The sequence below is a fragment of the Scardinius erythrophthalmus genome (assembly GCF_964197995.2).
Source record: "Scardinius erythrophthalmus genome assembly, chromosome: 16".
Taxonomy (NCBI): domain Eukaryota; kingdom Metazoa; phylum Chordata; class Actinopteri; order Cypriniformes; family Leuciscidae; genus Scardinius; species Scardinius erythrophthalmus.
In genome coordinates, this window is record NC_138236.1 from 40,623,712 (window position 1) to 40,646,211 (window position 22,500).

At 41.7% G+C, this 22,500-nt stretch overlaps 1 protein-coding gene across 2 annotated transcripts in view; it reads right to left on the reverse strand.

The window, feature by feature from the left end:
- bbs9 (Bardet-Biedl syndrome 9) overlaps positions 1–22,500 on the reverse strand; it is a 211,704-nt gene that overhangs the window by 88,888 nt on the left and 100,316 nt on the right. For both annotated transcript variants that reach the window (XM_081388453.1, XM_081388454.1), the window contains exon 19: positions 14,978–15,160. In XM_081388453.1, coding sequence (XP_081244579.1) covers positions 14,978–15,160 — 183 coding nt within the window. The remainder of the gene's footprint in view (positions 1–14,977; positions 15,161–22,500) is intronic.

The following is a 22,500-nucleotide window of genomic DNA, read 5'->3' on the forward strand; positions in this document are numbered from 1 at the left end:
CACCACGACAGCCCTAAGATGAATATGTAAATATGTGCTTCACGTTCCTCTCAATAACAGAATAAACACACAACAGAAATGTCAGCGGTGAGAAACAGCGGTTCAGAAAGCATCTGATCATAGAGAGGATTGAGAGAGAGATTCAGATCTACAGTCACGTTTATTAATACAGCACTTTATACTATAGATCGCTTTAAAGCAGCAGCTTTACTGTATTAAACATGAACAACGGTGTCGAGTCGAATCACAGCTTCAGTTTCTGCTATAGACAAATCCGGCGAAACACGGAAGTAAAGCAGCGCCGCCATTACTGCGTGCCTTGCTGCTAAGGAAGTAGCGTTGGTCCCGTAGGCGGCTGTAGCAGATGTAGCTGTACGAAATGTTATATTTTCTCTCTATATTGTTACTGACACATTATGGTACGAGTTCACTGCCTGTGAAAACTGCACGACACCTTTTAATGTGAGCTCATCTGCGAAGGTATGCAGTATCTGGCCAATCCATCCGGAGCTCATGTAATTCTGACCTTCAGTCAATGCCCTGTACTTTAGGTTCTGAAGCTCGCATGCCAGATGATTAATAAAATAATGTTGAATACCTGTAAGCTGCCAACTCTCACGCTTTCACCGTGAGACACACGCAATTGACACTTTTCACACGCTCTCACGCCACACATCCATTTCTCACGCACAGAAAAATCGAGAAGCGAAGAGGACACGGAGACCGACAGACTAGACAGAGCAGGTTACTTATGATATAAAAAAAAGCTCAGCTCTCAGATTCTGTCAATTTTATTATGAAATTCAAACAATAAATATTTTGGCGTTTGTAAATGTGACGTGACAGATCCCTATGGCACGTGAACCGATCATAACTTAATAGTAAATAAACACGAATGAACAATGTCAAAAGAAACAGTAGCATAACCTACCGAAATGTATATTAATCATACATAATATCGATCAATCAGTGTATTTTTTAACCGCGGAAAGGGTCAATAAAACAGCTGGAGAACAATTATGTCACATAACATTTACCTCAGGAAAGAAAAAAAGAGCTATAGAGAGTATTTTGCTAAATATGTGTACTATATTACATATTTATTATATGTTTTCTTATATCATTAAATAAAGTTGTTATTATAATAAAAAAAACGCATTATATTTAATTTGAGTTATTTTTAACCTTAAATAATACTGCCAGCTGATAAGGCTCTCTGTATGTTTAACTTACAGCATTAGGTGAGAATTTTTTTCTTGAGAAAAAATAACGCCTATCTTGTGTACCTAATATTTACCCAAATTAGTCAATATTAAAACAAATCACAAGAATTGAACTGAATTGAAATCCTGAAATTGTTTCAAGCAATAATAAAAAAAACTTACCAGAAATTGTACCATATAATATAAACATTGCAACATGTTGTCACTAAACCTAATAAAATTCAGTTTAGTAACTAAAATGTTTTGACAATCACAATATTTAAGCCCCAGGATCCGCTTCATTGATATGTCATTAGAGGACAACGACAAGTGTCACACCCTCACACTTCGCAGGCACGCAGTAATGGCGGCAGGCAAGATGGCGGCGCCCATAGAGTTCGCGGCGTATTTGTGTATAAAGCGTGTTCATGTTTCACTCGCGTCTGAACAGAAGAAATTAAGATTTACACCTCCGAGAAGGCGGAGCCTCAGAGCCACACCCACCTATTACATCATCACCACAGACCAGAGCCACACCCACCTATTACATCATCACCACAGACCAGAGCCACGCCCACCTATTACATCATCACCACAGACCAGAGCCACGCCCACCTATTACATCATCACCACAGACCAGAGCCACACCCACCTATTACATCATCACCACAGACCAGAGCCACACCCACCTATTACATCATCACCACAGACCAGAGCCACACCCACCTATTACATCATCACCACAGACCAGAGCCACACCCACCTATTACATCATCACCACAGACCAGAGCCACACCCACCTATTACATCATCACCACAGACCAGAGCCACGCCCACCTATTACATCATCACCACAGACCAGAGCCACACCCACCTATTACATCATCACCACAGACCAGAGCCACACCCACCTATTACATCATCACCACAGACCAGCGCCACACCCACCTATTACATCATCACCACAGACCAGAGCCACACCCACCTATTACATCATCACCACAGACCACAGCCACGCCCACCTATTACATCATCACCACAGACCAGAGCCACGCCCACCTATTACATCATCACCACAGACCAGAGCCACACCCACCTATTACATCATCACCACAGACCAGAGCCACACCCACCTATTACATCATCACCACAGACCAGAGCCACACCCACCTATTACATCATCACCACAGACCAGAGCCACACCCACCTATTACATCATCACCACAGACCAGAGCCACACCCACCTATTACATCATCACCACAGACCAGAGCCACGCCCACCTATTACATCATCACCACAGACCAGAGCCACACCCACCTATTACATCTTCACCACAGACCAGAGCCACACCCACCTATTACATCATCACCACAGACCAGAGCCACACCCACCTATTACATCATCACCACAGACCAGAGCCACACCCACCTATTACATCATCACCACAGACCAGAGCCACACCCACCTATTACATCATCACCACAGACCAGAGCCACACCCACCTATTACATCATCACCACAGACCAGAGCCACACCCACCTATTACATCATCACCACAGACCAGAGCCACGCCCACCTATTACATCATCACCACAGACCAGAGCCACACCCACCTATTACATCATCACCACAGACCAGAGCCACACCCACCTATTACATCATCACCACAGACCAGAGCCACACCCACCTATTACATCTTCACCACAGACCAGAGCCACACCCACCTATTACATCATCACCACAGACCAGAGCCACACCCACCTATTACATCATCACCACAGACCAGAGCCACACCCACCTATTACATCATCACCACAGACCAGAGCCACACCCACCTATTACATCATCACCACAGACCAGAGCCACACCCACCTATTACATCATCACCACAGACCAGAGCCACACCCACCTATTACATCATCACCACAGACCAGAGCCACACCCACCTATTACATCATCACCACAGACCAGAGCCACACCCACCTATTACATCTTCACCACAGACCAGAGCCACGCCCACCTATTACATCATCACCACAGACCAGAGCCACACCCACCTATTACATCATCACCACAGACCAGAGCCACACCCACCTATTACATCATCACCACAGACCAGAGCCACACCCACCTATTACATCTTCACCACAGACCAGAGCCACACCCACCTATTACATCATCACCACAGACCAGAGCCACACCCACCTATTACATCATCACCACAGACCAATGGGAGTTCAGAGGTGTTTCTGGAAAGGTCACTTTGGTAAGCTGTTTCGAACTCCTGAAATGACCTTTGTTTTGGTCTGAGTTTGTTAGAAATGACGTCACACCAGTTCGTTCATATCAGTAAATTAGAGGCTTCACTAATATAGTTCACTAAAAGAGCTCATCTATAGATATGGCTCAAGTTGCTACTTAATTCAAATTTAATTTCATTAAATGTTCTGCCCATCAGATGAAACAAGTTTAAACACAAATAGTAATAGCACATTTCTTCTGACAAAGCCTTATGATTGGAAGCATCATGTCTGTCTGCATTACAATCGACAGCAAACAAGGTGAAAATGCACAATAAATATCTGTCCATGCATAAATTATCTCCACAATTATGATGTTTTCCTAATGACATTGAGTTCTTTGGTCTCAAGACGGCCTCATTTTAATCAACAGCTGCGTCCCAGTTTGTATACTTGTGCACTATTTATGCCATTTTGTATTTTAAATTAGTGTGAACATTGAAAAGCACTTAATGTAGAATATTGGACACTTCATGCGCTCAACTGTCACAGCTTTCCTTATGAAGAGGAAGAAGACTGTCTATTATATGACAAAAAACCTTATAAAGTTCATACACTAGACAGCAGAGTACATAGTGAGCGTAATGAACTGCTTTTGAGACATTTGAAACAAAAGTTTTCCTAAAGCAATGAGTGACAAGACAAGCCTGCACATGTGAGAACTGACATCAGAAAGAACACAACGACACTGGAGTCTGTTTCACCGTATCAGAAGATCATCATCACTGGAGCCGCTGAACTGATAAAGCACTGCAGGAATTATACTGGCTGGGACGGACACTTTAGGTTTTACAGAAAGGCTGTGAGGAAGGGGTCGGGGCTCCAGCAGGGAGACAGGAGAGAGAGAGAGAGAGTGTGTGTGTGTGTGTGTAAGCTGTAAGGAGGGGTCAGGGTTCCAGCAGTAGACAGGATTGTGTGTGCGGCTTTCCCTCGGTTTCTCTATTCTCTCTAAATCTATCCTGTTCATTTTACAACAAAATGTCAGTTTCTCTCTTTAGCTCTCTATCTCTTAAACTCAGGCAGTTTCATAAAGCGGTTGAGGCTCATCACACTGGGATAAAATCAACGGTGGGTTTTTACTGCATTGGTATCAGACTTCAGGGATTTGATTAAAGGGGTCATATAATGCCATTTTTGTACAAGCTAATATGATTTTTTAGGGTCTAAATGAAAAGTTTGTAATACACTTTAATTAAAAATTCTCATTAGTATTGTAGGAAAACACTCATTTTACCTGGTCAAAAACAGCTCTGTTTTCAGCACGCCGTTTCAGTGCATGTGTCTTTAAATGATAATGAGCTTTGCTGACCCCGCCCCTCTGTTCTGTGCAGACACCGTTTGTAATAATAACACAATAACCATAACGCGTTGTTCATTATAAACGTGGGATTATGAATTATATTGAGAACGTCGTATATAGAAAACATGCCGTAATGTACCCTGAGTGTAAACCTTAGCCGCATTCATCGTGAAGTGTGCTAGCGATTTGCAAAGATTAATATAAATATTAATATAAAGGTTAATAAAACGTTACACTCACTTTAGTTCTTCTGGAGGAGCAGCAGGAGCACGAATAGTTGGTACCGATCCTTTTTTCAGGAGCAGCTTCTTAGCAAAACCAGCTTTACACTGACCCTCGTGTCTAAAGCAGTCTGGTGTGTGATATGATTTGCGCAAACATGAAAGCATTGACGTTGATCGTGGGGAATATTCCCTTCGAAAACAAACTCAGCCACTGCGTCTTCAGCGGTTCGGATTTAGGAACATCAATATGATGCTGTGTTCATTATTACACCCAAGAACAGAACACCACAATCGCTTAGACGCCATTCTGCTCCAGCATATGAACAATGGCGGACTATGATGACAGCTCGCTCAGGGCGGGTCTGAGTTGAAACGTTGCTGTCAATTAACAATCGTGGGAGGGGACGTCGCACGGTCAGATGGCTCGATTTGAGACGGGGGAATTATATGATGGTTGTGTACAGGCACTGCCAACACATATTTCAGTACAATCAACTTGTAAAAGTGAATGTACCATTATATGACCCCTTTAAGTAAATTAAAAGACTCATATTTAAAGCAATAGCCCATTAAGAAAAAATAATTCTGTCATCATTTTACCCTCATGTTGTTCCAAACGTGTATGACTCTCATGCATGGCTCCGTTTTATCAAGCTGAAGCATTTATAGTTTGAATATGAGTTCAGTTTGAGAGCTGTGGTGGATGGGAGAGATTTTCAGCAATCAACTGACATTTCAGATACAGAGCTAATGTAAGAATCCAAAGGATTTTGACTATAACAAGAGTGTGTGTTAGAGGTCTGCTAGCCGACCCGAGGTCGACAGGTCCTGAAAAACTCAGGTTAATGTTTAATGAATAACCTCTGATTCGGGTCGATTCGGGTTTGCAACTAAGAAAAACTATATATGTATACTGTATGTTGTGACGAGATATCACTGGCTCCCCACTCGTCACCCCTGGCAACACTAATCATAGGGAACACCTGGGGATCCCAGAGAGTGATTGACTTCCCCAAGTTCAAAGTCAAAATCTCCCCTCTCTTCGCTGGGCAAGGAGGAACTGCACTTCTCACCACGGAACACTTCAAACACAGAGACTTTGATCGCACCTAAATTCTCACTGTTTGAACAAGACGCCTTTCCGGGGTGACGCTGCACTGCATGTCTGTTCTCCTCTTTCCCCGTAGTGGAGCGCTACATTGGCAGAGAATGCGGGGAGGGGACCCCAGACATTTCCCCCTAGTGTGGAGGATGTCATCCGTCATCTCGCCGAAGTGTTGATACGTCAACAACAGTTATCAGAATGGCTTCTAGTGGGACAAAATCAGGTGGCAGAGGAACTGGTGCGTCTTCGTTCAGACTACACCAGGACCCACTTGGCAGATGCCAGACCCGCGGCGCAACCCATGGCACTTCCAAGGATGACTGAGCAGGATGACCCGGAAGCTTTTTTGCACACATTTGAGGTGGTCGCAAGGAGAGGGGGCTGGGAAAAGTCTGACTGGATCCAGAAACTAACACCCCTTCTAACCGGGGAACCCCAACAAGTTTATTTCTTCCTCCCACCAACCTACCTGGATGACTATGATTTTCTGACTATGATGGATAGCACTCTTCCGTTCCGATTACCATAACAAATCGATTTGCCCCGCTCAGTGAAACACCCACTGAGAGTTCTGTTGATTGTGCCCTAGTTATTGGCGATTCTATTACACGGAACGTGAAAATAGAGACACCAACCACCATAGTCACACGTTTGCCGGGAGCCAGAGCACCTGACATCAAAGCAAATTTAAAAGTGCTGGCTAATGCTAATCGTAAATTCTCTAAGATCGTTATTCACGTCGGCACTAATGATGTTCGACTCCGCCAGTCGGAGATCACCAAAATTAATATTAAAGAGGTGTGTGAACTCATTGTCGTAATCATACTCTAGATCTAATATTATCAAACGGAATAGATGTGGATGCCGTTGAAATTCTGCAGCAGACCAATGACATCTCAGATCATTATCTAGTCTCGTGTAAACTTCATTTAGCCAAGGCTGCAAAGCCGACTCCGTGTTTCAAATATGTTAGACCTATCACTTCTGCCACTAAAAATTGCTTTATCAATAATCTTCCTGATCAGTTTCATCATCTCAGCATCCCGGATAGCTTAGAAGAACTCGATATTGCAACAGAAACTTTTAACTCTCTCTTTCCCAGCACTTTAGACACAGTTGCTCCGTTGCGCTTAACCCCCTGAGGTTGGCTATCGCACCGGCGCAATAGGCTCGTTTTTTTCCTTATCAGTGCAAAAAAGAATCAAAATACTAATATTAATTTTTATCTTATATGCTTGTGTTATACATCAATCGATCCTGTTAAGAGTGTATTATTTTTGTGTATACTGACAAGAAAAGCAAAGTGTTGCGCTTTTTGCCAAATAAAGAAAAATAAACATGATGTAAGTTCTGCCTTCTCTCTGTCAGTGAAGTCAATTCTGAAACGCGTCCGAAAATGAACCATAACTCAGCAAATACTCAGTCAAACAGGCATACAGACACACAGGCATGAAGCTTGAATTCTCTTCCTTTAAATGAAGTAATTTTCTCTGTTTATGTAATCTGTATGAAAAGAGCGAGATGTCAGTCCTTCTCATCTCAGCTAATTATTTTTAATGTGACCCCGCCCACGGAGAGTGCGCGCTATTCAAACGCAATCCATGCAAACTGTGAATGCTCCCATATCAGCCCGAGAAAACACATCAAGTTTATTCAGATCATTGTACTTGTTTACACTGTCTCGCAGCTATCGTAATAATAATAATGGAAAATGTACCTCAGAAGTGCTGGTATTTCGAGGAGCAACGGATGGAATACTGTAGTAAGTTTTTTTCATTCTCAAGTGAATCGCGTTTCTGTGTGTGAATGAATGAATGGCACAGATGCGCACTGTTTACTTACCACAACTCGCAAAAAGACGGTTTAAATTTGAATTGCATTTCTGTGTGTGAATGAATGATCCACTTTTAGCAAACTATATTGCTATACTGAGATGAGTAAAAATCGACTGAAATATGTTGAAATAAAATGTATTTGTATAAGCAACGTATTAAACTGCAAATTAACATTTATATTCCTTATAATAAAAACGAAAGACCTATGTTACAGACATATGAAAGACAACATTTTGTTGACTAGTTTTGGATAGTTTATATATTTTTACTGTAAAATATCTGCCACCTCAAATAAGCTTTTGTTTGCCAATTTTTGCTAATATGTTAAATATAGTATGTTTTGTCAATGTAGGCTATATTCAAAGTAATGAATCCTTAACTTTGAAATATGTATGATAAAATGTATACTTTAGTTTTTACAAAGAAAGATTACACTTGAATTGTTGTTGTAATTGTAACCTTTTTAATAAAAATATATATATATATTTACAAGGTAGATGTAAACAAATTTTAAAAGGTAAATATAAGCCTTTTCTTTAAATAATTTTTATTCTGTTTTATTATTGACAAATTTGGGGAGAGGATACATATTCCAAAACTGAACATACAGTATGAGAATTAACTGCACAATTACTAGACATGTTTTCCTTGGATATTATACAATTTGCAAGCACAATTTGTAAAAAAATAATAATAATTTGAGATGCTTCCAACTGTGAACCAATGCTCTTGCATTCTTTCTTGTGGCTCAGCAACACACCTGAATGAATGGCTCATTAAGTATGCGGGCCCCATTGTCTCCTCAGGTGTGAACCACTAAATATGCATGATGGTGTTGGATCGTTGACGCCCTTTGCGCATATTGCCTTTCCAAACAAAAAGTGTTTTATCAGATTTAAATCAATGTATTGTTTTATGTGAATGATTAAGCAGGATGATTTTCACATGATTTTGAAGAAAAAACTCTAGGCAACTCTATGACATCCATTAGTCAAAAGTCTTATTGACACATATTTAGTATGTGTTTTGTGGCCTTATTTCAGAAACTTTAGTTTTTAGTTTTTTCAATAACCATGCATAAACATTATTCTCTCAAAAATACAAACATGTACATGCACGTTGCTCACATATTATGGTAGCCCTGTTTGTGCTAAATAGAGTGTAATTACACCTTTGCCATTAATATGTTTATAAGCAACTGAAAAAAGCACAAATGTCAGGGCATGTCAGAACATCTCAAGGACCCCAAAAAACCCTTAGACCTCAGAGGGTTAAAGAAGATTAAAGAAAATAGTCCAACCCCGTGGTACAACGAGCACACTCGGGCCCTTAAGAGAGCAGCCAGAAAAATGGAGCGTTGCTGGAAGAAAACAAAACTAGAGATTTTTCGCATTTCATGGAAAGAGAGCTTGATTGCTTACAGAGAGGCCTTAAAAGCTGCTAGATCTGCTTATTTTTCAAACCTATTAGAAGAAAATAAACATAATCCTAGGTATTTATTTGAAACGGTGGCTAAACTAACGAAAAAGAAAGCTTCAAGCCCAGAAGTTTCCAAGCAACACAGCAGTAATGACTTCTTCACAGAAGTGAACTTCTTCACTTATAAGATATTGATAATATCAGGGAGAAAATTATAACTATGCAACCGTCTACTACAGTATCACATCAGGCAGTGCATTGTAGTCTCCCTGAGGAAAAACTTGATTCGTTCGTTGCTATAGAGTAGGAAGAATTTACTAAACTCGTTAAATCATCTAAATCTACAACATGTATGTTAGACCCTATACCGACTAAGCTACTGAAAGAAATACTTCCAGAGGTCACAGATCCTCTTCTTAATATCATTAATTCATCTTTGTCTCTAGGATACATACCAAAAACCTTTAAACTGGCTGTGATTAAACTGCTTGTTAAAAAAACGCAACTTGATCCTACAGAATTAGTCAATTACAGGCCGATCTCGAATCTACCTTTTCTGTCAAAGATATTAGAAAAAGCAGTATCCTCACAACTGTTCCTTTCTTGAAAGAAATGATATCTGCGAAGATTTCCCATCTGGATTTAGACCGGACCATAGTACTGAGACTGCCCTCATTAGTCACAAATGATTTGCTCTTATTATCCGATCGTGGTTGTGTCGCTCTATTAGTGTTACTCGATCTTAGTGCTGCATTTGACACCATCGACCACAACGTTCTTTTAAATAGATTAGAACATTATGTTGGCATTAGTGGAATTGCATTAGCATGGTTTAAATCATACTTATCTGACCGTTATCAGTTTGTAGCAATAAATGAAGAGATGTCTCATCGATCACAAGTTCAGTATGGCGTACCACAAGGCTCAGTACTAGGACCGCTGCTGTTCACTCTGTACATGCTACCATTAGGAGATATCATTAGGAAACATGGCATTAGCTTTCACTGTTATGCCGACGATACTCAGCTGTATATTTCTTCAAAACCTAATGAAACTTACCAATTCACAAAATTAACGGAATGCATAGCTGATATAAAAAATTGGATGACTCGTAATTTCCTACTTCTAAATTCTGAAAAAACAGAGATTCTAATTATTGGACAAAAAACTTCCTCACGTAATAACCTAGAATACTGTCTAACACTTGATGGCTGCTCCGTTAAGTCTTCGTCGTCGGTTAGGAACCTGGGTGTGCTCTTAGATACCAATCTTTCATTTGAAAGTCACGTGTCTACTATCTGTAAAACCGCATTTTTCCATCTTAAAAATATATCTAAATTACGTCATATGCTCTCACTGACTAATGCGGAACAATTAGTCCATGCGTTCATGACCTCAAGGCTAGATTACTGTAATGCTCTACCGGGTGGTTGCCCTGCACGCTTAATAAACAAACTACAGCTAGTTCAAAACGCAGCAGCTCGAGTTCTTACCAGAACCAGGAAGTATGACCATATTAGCCCGGTTCTGTCAACACTGCACTGGCTCCCTATTAAACATTGTATACATTTTAAATATTGCTGATTACTTACAAAGCACTAAATGGTTTAGCTCTGCAGTACTTGAGCGAGCTCTTAACGCATTATAGTCCTTCACCTCTATTGCGATCTCAAAATTCCAGCCAGTTGATAATACCTAGAATATCAAAATCGACTGCTGGCGGTAGATCCTTCTCCTATTTAGCACCAAAACTTTGGAACAGTCTTCCTAACATTGTCCGGGAAGCAGACACACTCTGTCAGTTCAAAGCTAGACTAAAAACACATCTCTTTGACCTAGCATTCACATAACACATTATAGACTTCTATAATTCAATGTTAGGCTGCATAGATTAGGTCAGCTGGAACCGGGAACACTTCCCATAAATCCTGATGTACTCGTTACATCATAAGAAGAATGGCATCTACGCTAATTTTAGTGTCTTTGTTTATCCCGAGGTTTTCCCGCAGCCTGCCGGATTCAGGCCGTATCCAGATCTGATGAAGGACCTTCGCCTGGACCTGATCCAACGCAGTGCTGAAGTGCCAACTAGTCTCTCCCTATGGAGGATCCCTTTACCACTCTACAGATAAAGCGTTGTCTGGAAACTCAATTCGCGTACCTACCCCGAATTGATAAAATAAAATAAAATTCTGTATCAAAAATTATAAGGAAACGCCAGTACTTTGTTTAGGCTTGGTTTGTAGGGAATTCCAAACCTGCGCACATATATTCAAACGCACATAACTATAGAACCAATTCTTAATGCGCATGTGAGCGCCATCAGCGTTTCTCACAGGTTCCCGTTGAAAGTCTGTGTAGAGAGAATGGTGTCGTTTTAGCGGCCCCAAATTTAATAACAAATGATCGTTGCGACGGAAGCGAATCAATCAAAACTAACTTTAGCTGGAAAATAACTTTATTAAAGAACCGCTATAAAGCCAAAATAATCTCTGTTACCTTAAATTATACGTTTATCTCTGTAAAGCTGCTTTGAAGCAATCTACATTGTTAAAAGCACTATATAAATGAAGATGACTTGAGCCCGGGTTCTCCCAAGGTTTTTATTTCTCCATTAGGTCACCTGATGGAGTTTTTCGGTTCCTTGCCACTGTTGCCTTTGGCTTGCTCAGTTGGGGATATTTGGGGATATTTAATTGAATTAATCAATCAACGATACTATTGATCAGCATTACCAAACGTGGACGTTCCACTAGAAACAAACATTGATGTATTGTTTTAATTTATTACTGTGAAGCTGCTTTGATACAACCTATGTTGTGAAAAGCGCTATATAAATAAACTTGACTTGACTTGACTTGACATGACATGACTTGACTTGACAACAGGCCTATGTAGCCGCCTACCTGGCTGAAGTGGTCATCCACTCTGAGAGCTGGGAGGAACATTTACTTTGACTGATTTACTGCTGACTGCGCTACATCGGTCTGGACTAACGGCTAACCCTCAAAAATATAATCTGGGGCTTTCGGAGGCACAATACCTGGGTTATTGCATTGGAAGGGGACTTATTGAACCGCAAGAGGGAAAAGTAAAGGCGAGAATCCCCGGCCCTCTACAAAGAAACAGGTACGTGCCTTCCAGGGGTTAGCCGGGTATTATCCCTCTGAGGTCGACAAACGTGCGGGCGCGTTTTGCTGGATTTTCTCCACATTGTAGCACTATAAACTTAAATTACTCCGTCATTTATGGTCATACAGAAAAAAGAAATATAAAAAAAGAATCTGTGATATCTCTCCTTTTGTATGTGTCCACTTACAATCAAATCAAAACATTGTGCTTTTGTAAAATAAAGAAAATAAACAGGGTGTGCGTTATGCCTGAACTTTTTTTTCTTGAGCACGTCTATAAACTGAAACAAAACTCAGCGAATACTTGTCACACATTTATGAGCCATATACCTTTATAAACATTTAAGTGTGTACTTTTAAATGATCGGATTCAAAACGAAAACAAATATTCTCTGTTTAAGTAATTTGTATAAAACCAACAAGATGTCCAGCTTCTCAAACGCTTGCTCAACAGTTAATTTGGCCACGCCCATTCGCGCAAAAGATATTCACATGCAAATCTCCACATGGAACGCGAACGCTCATTACCTCAACAACAAAACACTTCACTTCACTTTTCGTCGAGTTTGAAAGACGTGCGTGAGCTTACATTGGATTTAGGCTACCTCAGAAGAAGAAGAACGCGATTTGAAGACAAGAAAGATGTAAGGTAAGAAATTCTTACATATTAGTTTGTTATTGTTGCATAAATGTCACGTTGCAGTTGAACTGTTGCTAGATATATGGGGAATATTATAATATTTAGACCAGTGTTTACTGTTACTGTGTTTGTGGATATCTGCTCAAACGTAGATATGTATATGGTAACCATAATGTTTTATATTTGAGCGTGATCGCGTTTGAATGTATCATATTTTGGATAGCGATCGCGTTTCAATGTATTATATTTTGCTGCGCGATCGCGTTTGAATGCACTGTATCATATTTTGGATGAAAGCAAAACGCACCAAACGGCTTCATGTTTTTATTATTATCTCATTTCATATCATCATAACGGATGGAAACATTTGAAGTAACATGATAATCAATATATTTTTCTCTAGCTTAGTTGTTACTGAAATCTTTTGGAAGATTTATACTGCTATAGGTTATTTATTGTTATTATAATTTTATCCGGCACTGCGCATATACCTTATGCCTACAAGGCACAACAAACCTGGTGTTCACTATATATTGTTGGAAACATTTGTGTGTGTGTGTGTGTGTGTGTGTGTGTGTGTGTGTGTGTATTCTGTGAATTGTAAAAAGCAATTTTAACCAGAAAAATCTAATATTTATTTCCAAAATCGTGCAGGCCTTTCTCTTGATATCAGTATGTTCACTTTTTTTTTTCAGGGCCCAGATGCCACTGAGGACTTCAACATTCACATGAGTCTCTGTACGTGAACATGGTAAAGTGAAAATCTTGGAAATGAAAGGTATGTACAATGTTTTTAGGAATGGCACAAAGGTCTCTGTCTTTGAAGTGCTTTTTTGGCATTTGTTGTGTATCTTTGGATTATGTTGTGTTGTAAATAAATCCAAACAATTTAAAAGCCATTCTTTTTCAAATCTCCTCATTCTTTGTGCAAGGTTGCTCAGAATGACAGGGCCTGATAGCTCCTAATAGGGCCGTTAGGGGAGGTTCTTTGTCTTTCTCAGGTGTGAAAAGCTTACATATTAATGAGCTCCCGCATAAAGCTTTTTCACACAAAACACGTCGTAAAAATTTTAAATCAATATATTGTCTTATCTGAATGAGCAGTCAGGGTGATTTTCACATAGTTTTGCAGCAAATATTCTAGGCTACATCATACAATTTTCAAAAGTCTTGTGAAGAAATAATCAGTATGGGTTTCATGACCTTATTTCAGTGAGAATTTTTTTTTGTATTTTCACAAACCACGCATAAATGTCATTATCTCAAAACTACAAACTTTTACATACATGCTGCTGATATATTATTGTAGCAGAGTTTGTGCTGAATACAGTGTAATCAGACTTTAGCCATGAAAATGTCACAAGTAACAGAAATAACCAGAAATGTCAGAGCATGTCAGAACACCTCCAGGGCCCAGAAAACAGCTCAGACCTCAGAGGGTTATAGATGTATTTTTCTGAGATTCTCTTCTCTGGCTTGCCCCCTGACCAACTTGACCTGACCAAGAAGGGCCAGCCAGATAAAGTACAATGGGATGCTGCAGCCGAGAGAGCCTTCCAAAAGAATACAGACGGCGTTGACATCAGCGCCAGTGCTACATGTCCCAGATTTCTCCCTGCCATTCATCCTTGAAGGAATGGCAGGTCGGGTCGGGTTAAATGATTTTGGGCTTCAGTTTAAATCCTGTGCAGACCTCTAGTTTGTGTGTTCTCTCACCAGTTGTCGTGTGTTGGTCAGCAGTGGCAGTAGTGTGTGTGTGTTCTCTCACCAGTTGTGGTGTGTCAGTCAGCAGTGGCAGTAGTGTGTGTGTGTTCTCTCACCAGTTGTGGTGTGTCGGTCAGCAGGGGCAGTAGTGTGGCCTCCAGGATGTCGCTCTGCTCTGAGTTCAGACCCTGCCACAGAGACAGCAACAGGATGAGCAGGTGAGTCGCGCTCCTCAAACGCACAAACGCCTGGTTTAAACGCTCCCGGGTGTCTTCTGCTGCGTCTGCTAGTGCTAGAACCTGAAACACACACACACAATTCCCATCAATCTCGTCCATTAGATTATCATTATTTTATTAGTACTTAGCACTATTAGTAGTAATGAGAATGAAATGCTCCTGAAAATCATGTAGCAACTAAGGCTTTACTGTCTTTATGCAAAAAAAAAAAAAGAAGTTAAATCTGACCTGGATATAGTCTTGACAGGTTATGTAAAATTCACAATAAGATGTTTCTTGTCATGAACAAATGGAAAAATTAATATGGTCTCAGACAGTGTGAGGTAAAGTGAGCCATTAGTGCGCCGCTTAAAGCCGGTTTGAGTAGATTTTTTATAAAGTTCAATGAAAAGTGGGATATGAGAGGCTGCTGAAAGAGCTAAACGAGTGAATATAAACAGAATGAGAGAAAAAAGAAAAAAGAAAATGTCTCGGGTTACGACTGTAACCCTTGTTCTCTGAGAAGGGAATGAGACACTGCGTCGCAACAACACTTTGGTTAAAGTGTAGGCAAGCTGCGCACCTGATAGGCCATAGATATAGCCTGAACGATCCAGTTGCTGATGGCCTGTTTAGAAGCAGGGATACACTTTTTGGGAGACCCGAAACACACCAGCAACTGGTCTGACTTCCGCCAATGAGAGGATCTCTGAACATAAATACTGAGAGCTCTGACAGGGCAGAGCAGATGGAGTCTCTCATCTTCCGCTGTAATGTGATGTGGAGGATGAAAAGCCTGCAGAACCGTAGGCCGTGCTGTATTAGGGGCAGGGGCAAACTCCGGGCACTCAGGAGATATAGAGAGGGCCTGAAGATCTCCTACTCTTCTAAGAGAAGTGATAGCTAAGAGAAAGGCTTGAGAGAAAGGTTCTTGGCCTCAGCTGACTCTTAAGGTTCAAAGGGGGCCTCAACCAGCCTTTCTAGAACCACTGCCAGGTCTCATGTGGGAATTCTGGTCCGAGTCTCATCCTCCAAGCCCCATGCAGGAACCATACACCCAGCTAATGTCTTCCCAAAGGCCCATCACTTAGAGGAGTGTGGAAAGCCGCAATGGCAGCCACGTACACCTTTAGTGTGGAGACAGCCGAGAAGCGGTCTTAGAGGAACTCCAGCGCTGAAGCCACCGGAGAGTTAACTGGGTCCATGCCACGCTCTCTACACCAAATGGTGAACACATTCCATTTCAGGGCGTACAATTTCCTTGTGGAGGTAGCCCTTGAGCTGAGTATGGTCTCTACTTCTCCTGCTGACAGGCCGGCCTCTCGGTACTGTGCCCCCCTCAGGGGCCAGACCCACAGTTTCCACAGCTCTGACTGAGGGTAGAATATTGAGCCTTCCGCCTGTGAAAGCGGGTCCCTCCTGATGGTTATCTCCCATGGAGGGCCATCCAGGAGCGACATTATGTCTGAGAATCATACTCAGGACGGCACCACGGGGCAACCAGGAGCAGACTGACCCCGTTGCGAAGGACTCTCTCCAGAACTCCCGGGAGCAAAGCGATCGGGGGAAATGCGTACAGACGTAGCCTTGGCCATGCCTGCACCATGACATCCAACCCCAGCAGAGCTGGACGCGTGAGAGAAAACCACAATGGACAGTGTGTCGTCTCTCGAGACGCGAACAGATGCAATTCCACTGGGCCGAACCTCTCACATATCGACTCCACCACATTGGGGTGAAGTCTCCATTCTCTGGGCCTCAGCCCCTGCCGCGACAGGACCTCTGCTCCCTGATTCTGGTCCCCTGGTATGTATGTTGCTCTGAGAGACAACAGTCTCCCCTGGGACCACAGGAGAATCTGATGCGCCAGTCTGCATAGAGGACGTGATCTCAGACCCCCCTGATGATTTAGATAGGAAACCACCAACATATTGTCTGTTCTCACAAGAACGTGGTGGCCAGGAAGAATGATGGTCCTGCCACAGAACTCTCGTAAAGCGGCCTTCCATGACCGCGCCCAGCCCGTGAGGGAGGCGTCCGTCGAAACGGCTTTCCGGTGGCATGACGCTCACACCACAGGACCTTGTGACAGGAACCAAGGTTTCTTCCACATGGATAGGGAACGAAGGCATCTGCACGTAGCCCTGATCATGCAGAACGGGAAGTGTGAAATGTATGGGAAGTGTTCCCGGTTTCAGCTGACCTAATCTATGCAGCCTAACATTGAATTATAGAAGTCTATAATGTATTATGTGAATGCTAGGTCAAAGAGATGTGTTTTTAGTCTAGATTCGAACTGACAGGGTGTGTCTGCTTCCCGGACAATGGTAGGAAGACTGTTCCAAAGTTTTGGTGCTAAACAGGAGAAGGATCTTCCGCCAGCAGTCGACTTTGATATTCTAGGTATTATCAACTGGCCGGAATTTTGACATTGCAATAGACGTGAAGGACTATAATGCGTTAAGAGCTCGCTAAAGTACTGGGGAGCTAAAACATTTAGTGCTTTGTAAGTAATCAGCAATATTTAAAAATGTATATGATGTTTAATAGGGAGCCAATCAGTGTTAATTTTGACAGCAAATTTTGATTTAGTTTTAGTCATAGTCTTTTGACTAAAATGCCATTTAGTTTTAGTCATATTTTAGTCATCTGAATTGTTTTAGTTTTAGTCTAGTTTTAGTCGACGAAATACAATAATATTTTAGTCAACTAAATCGACTGTAGATTTAAAATATAATGGGTTTAAATTGAAATGCATTAATTTAGAATTTCTCAAAAATTCCCAAACCCATATACTCCTGGAGAAAACATATATTAACCTGCTAATATGCATGATTTTAAAGTTTGAACATGCAAAACAGATACAGATTTAACTACTGTAACTATATAATTACTGTAACTGAAAATGTCAATAGATTTTCGTCATAGTTTTTGTCATTCAAAACTAGTTTTTATTTAGTTATCGTCTCGTTTTCGTCTGTGAAAAAATGTTGTTGACGAAAATAATGCCGAAAATTATTTGTCAACGAAATTAACACTGGAGCCAATGCAGTGTTGACAGAACGGGGCTAATATGGTCATACTTCCTGGTTCTGGTAAGAACTCGAGGTGCTGCGTTTTGGGCCAGCTGTAGTTTGTTTATTAAGCGTGCAGGGCAACCACCCATAATAGCATTACAATAATCTAGCCTTGAGGTCATGAACGCATGAACTAATTGTTCCGTATTTGTCATTGAGAGAATATGACATCATTTAGATATATTTTTAAGATGGAAAAAGGCGGTTTTACAGATACTAGAAACATAATCCAATAATTAGAATCTCTGTTTTTTCAGAATTAAGTAGAAGGAAATTACAAGTCATCCAATTTTTTATATCAGCTATGCATTCCGTTAATTTTGTGAATTGGTAAGTTTCGTTAGGTTTTGAAGAAATATACAGCTGAGTATCGTCGGCATAACAGTGAAAGCTAATTCCATGTTTCCTAATGATATCTCCTAATGGTAGCATGTACAGAGTGAACAGCAGCGGTGCTAGTACTGAGCCTTGTGGTACGCCATACTGAACTTGGGATCGATAAGACATCTCTTCATTTACTGCTACAAACTGATAACGGTCAGATAAGTATGATTTAAACCATGCTAGTGCAATTCCACTAATGCCAACATAATTTTCAAGTCTATTTAAAAGAATGTTGTGGTCAATAGTATCAAATGCAGCACTAAGATCGAGTAACACTAATAGAGAGATACAGCCACGATCGGATGATAAGAGCAAATCATTTGTGACTCTGATGAGAGCTGTCTCAGTACTATGGTGCGGTCTAAATCCTGACTGGAAATCCTTGCAGATACCATTTCTTTCTAAAATGGAATAGTTTTGAGGATATTGCCTTTACTACACGGATGCCCTGAAGCCTCAGCAGAGCTTGAGCTACATCCATGCACTTCGTGAATGTGTGAGGGGAGAGTGCTAGGCCGAACGAAAAAAAATGATATTGGAACACTCCGCCCCCGAAAGCGAACCTCAGGAACATCCTGTGAGATGGAAGGATGGATATGTGGAAGAATGCGTCCTTCAGATCTATCGTGACAAACCAATCCTTGGATTTGATCTGACTCACAATTGTGGGAATAGTGAGCATCTTGAACCTGAATCTCCTCAAAGACCAATTCAAGTGCCTTAGATCTGGAATTAGACGCAACGCCCCCATCCTTCTTGGGAACTATGAAGTAGTGGCTGTAAAACCCGGACTCCCTGTCCAGCGGAGGAACATACTCTATGGCCTCCTTTACCAGCAGGGAGTTTACTTCTTGTTCCAATACCCGACCCTGCACTGGGTCGACTACAGTCCACACCACCCCGCTGAATTTCGGTGGGCGGAAATCAAACTGCAGTCTGTAACCCTTCTCTATCCTACACAGGATCCAAGGAGAAATATTTGGTAGGTTTTGCCATGCCTTGAAATATTCTACTAAGGGAACCAGGACGCGACCGCTGCCTGGCCGCAAGCCTGTGAGGCAGACAGTGCAGCGTGCGTTCGCTGGAAACCACCTTTTCGCCTCCTGAAACCTGTCGACGACCGTACTGACAGCGTCGCCGAACAGGCCAGAAGGTAAAATCGGGCATTAAGGAGGAAAGCCCTGTCTTTCTCCATGATGCCCGACAGAACCACAAGTGCCTCTCCGTGACCACCATATCCACTATAGAACGGCCAATGGTGCAGGTTTTTTTTTTTTTTTTTTTTTTTTTTTTTTTTTTTTTTCAGGTCGGTCTGGTAAGCCTGCAACACTGCCATTGTATGCATGCAGCCATATAAGCCTTGCCCACCAAAGTAGATGTATGACGGCAGGGTTTCGTGGGCAGCACCAGGGTTTTTAGGGATGACGCAGCATTGGGAGAAAGATAACTAGCCAAAGGCTCCTTTACCCGCGGCATCATCCCTTTGCCCCATATGATGTTACTGTAATCTAATACTCGGGGGTTGGGCAGACGAGAGGTGTGTGGTTTGTTCCACGATTTACACAACTCGTTGTTACTTGTGTAAATCGGGAAAGAACGGCAAACTCTGGTGATGAGGTAGCTCTCTGTGCTGCAGGAAGTGCTCGTCCAACTTGCTTTTCGCCTGCCCTTCCTGACTTTCACGTGGCCAGCTGATGCTTAGTCTGTCCACGACACGAGAATCAACCTCTACCAGCTTCTCATATGCGGGGACATGAAGTGGCGAATCTTTAAAATCCCCGCCTTCGATGCTGAGCACATCCACTTCCTCAGAAGCAGACAGCTCAAGCATCGGGTTCTCCACTCGTGGGTGAGCTTTCGCACGAGGAAGGAGATCATCAGAGCGAGGAAGGAGAGCCTCAGCAGTCTCAGGGTCCCCTGCCAGACCCATCTGTGAACCCCATGATGTGACCCGAACCACAGGGAACGCAAGCCTGGCCATTGTCTTTAAAAATCTACCCTAGAGAGCTGCCTGAGCGTGCTGCGCTCCCCAAGCAGTGTAACACATTTGGTGTGTGTCCCCATCCATTACATATCTCGGACGGCGATACACACACCTCTTAAACTGCAGTTGGCTCGCCATGGAAAATGAACGTTCCCCAAAGGGTCCCTCGAAAGGGAACACACACACTGCTGCACGACACGCCACAACTGGTGAGAGAACACATACACACTCACACACACACACACACACACACACACACACACACACACACACACAATCTTGTGTTCAGCCCAACACACAGACCTCACCTGTAGAGTCAATCATACTGTGCCTGAAGACACTCGGCACTAAACACAATGAAGCAGTGTTCGAGAGAGGCATCTGCTATTAAAGATCAGGCTGTAGTGATAAAACAGCCAATCCAAATAGAGCTTCAGTGAAGGAGCGTTTGTGAGCGAGAGAACAAGAGCTGATTGATGCCAGCTGAGAGAAAACAAACACACATTTCAGGTTCTCAGAGAGAAACTACTGCATGAGGAATCGCTGAAACACCCTGGAGAAAAGATGAGAGGCATTTCTTGGGCTTGTTTAGTAAAGAACAGAATATAAAAAAAAAGAAGAACAAAAAAAAAGAACATGATAAAATATCAAGAAATGCCTAACTTACCATGAAATCAAAATGGCTGATTCTTATTTTAAGGAATATTGCAGTGTTTATTATAAATGATTCATCGGTGCACATCATTATTGTGTTAATAATCTTGAATCAGAAGAACTTCCTCTTGCAGCATCTCTTCTCTGATGACGAGGGCGGGGCTTTAACCTGTCACTCACATGAGATCAGCCAATAGCAAACCACAACCATCCAATCACCCCACAGACACAATCAAGCCCCGCCCACATTTGTTCGTGTTCCAGAAGCGTTTCACTCGACACAATATACGACACATTAGGGAAGAGATGAGCACAATTTACATTTCATGCCAACTTTAAATACTGTAATTAAGTACTTTATTTAAAGCAGGAAACTAAAAATATTGGAGAAACAGGAAGTGGGTTTTCATTATGTACAAGGTTAAGTATCACTTAAGGTGAGTTAGATTAGAAACCACTATCTTGAAGAACTAAAATTCGCTGCTGGTTGGAAAAGAGCTGAACCAGCTGGCGGAGCGTTAGACCCATCGGCGCGGTCAGCTCTTACCCACGGGCACATTCTGCAGAAATTATATACTCTAAAAATACCCCAAACCATTCTGAAATATAACATTTCAAGCCCAAAACAAACCCCAGCCAATGCCAAAGATGGGCAAGCAAATACTTCATTCCCCGAGGGACGAGGCCAGAAGCGGAGAGACAGAAATATCTGTGCAGTCAGAATAAACAGAGCTTTTTATAGTTCCTGGTGTGTGTGTGTGTGTAGTGAGTGCTCCTGTTCACACCTTCAGCTGAAACTTCATCAGACTTTCTTCAGAAAATAACATGCAACTCTTGAAGTGTTTCATCATGGAGGTTGTTGAGCCTCTTCACCAGGGGTTTTGTTTATAAAACTGTGTGTAGGATCCGCACTAAAAGTGTGTGTGCGCCCGAAAGACAAAAATGGTGAACGCCAAAAAATATTCAGACTTATAAAAACCTGCACAGAATTCCCTTTATAATCCCAGTCAGAGGAAGATTGTGAACACGCGTCTCCTCCTGAAATAACCATATATGAGCTTACAACGCCTCGTTTACTATATCCTCATCTGCATATCATTTGCATATTTATATTCATCAGTGATATTTAACAGTACAAGACATTAGGAAAATATGAGATACGAATGTGAGTCACATTACAATGCTAAAACTCATTTAGTAGCCGATCCTCGCCTTGTTTTAGAATAAAGAAATCAATTATATAAAATCTATTTCAGAGAAAGTTTTTCTCAATCTTTTCCACTGGCCAAACAGTATTTTTAATTGCTTTATGTTTTGAATGG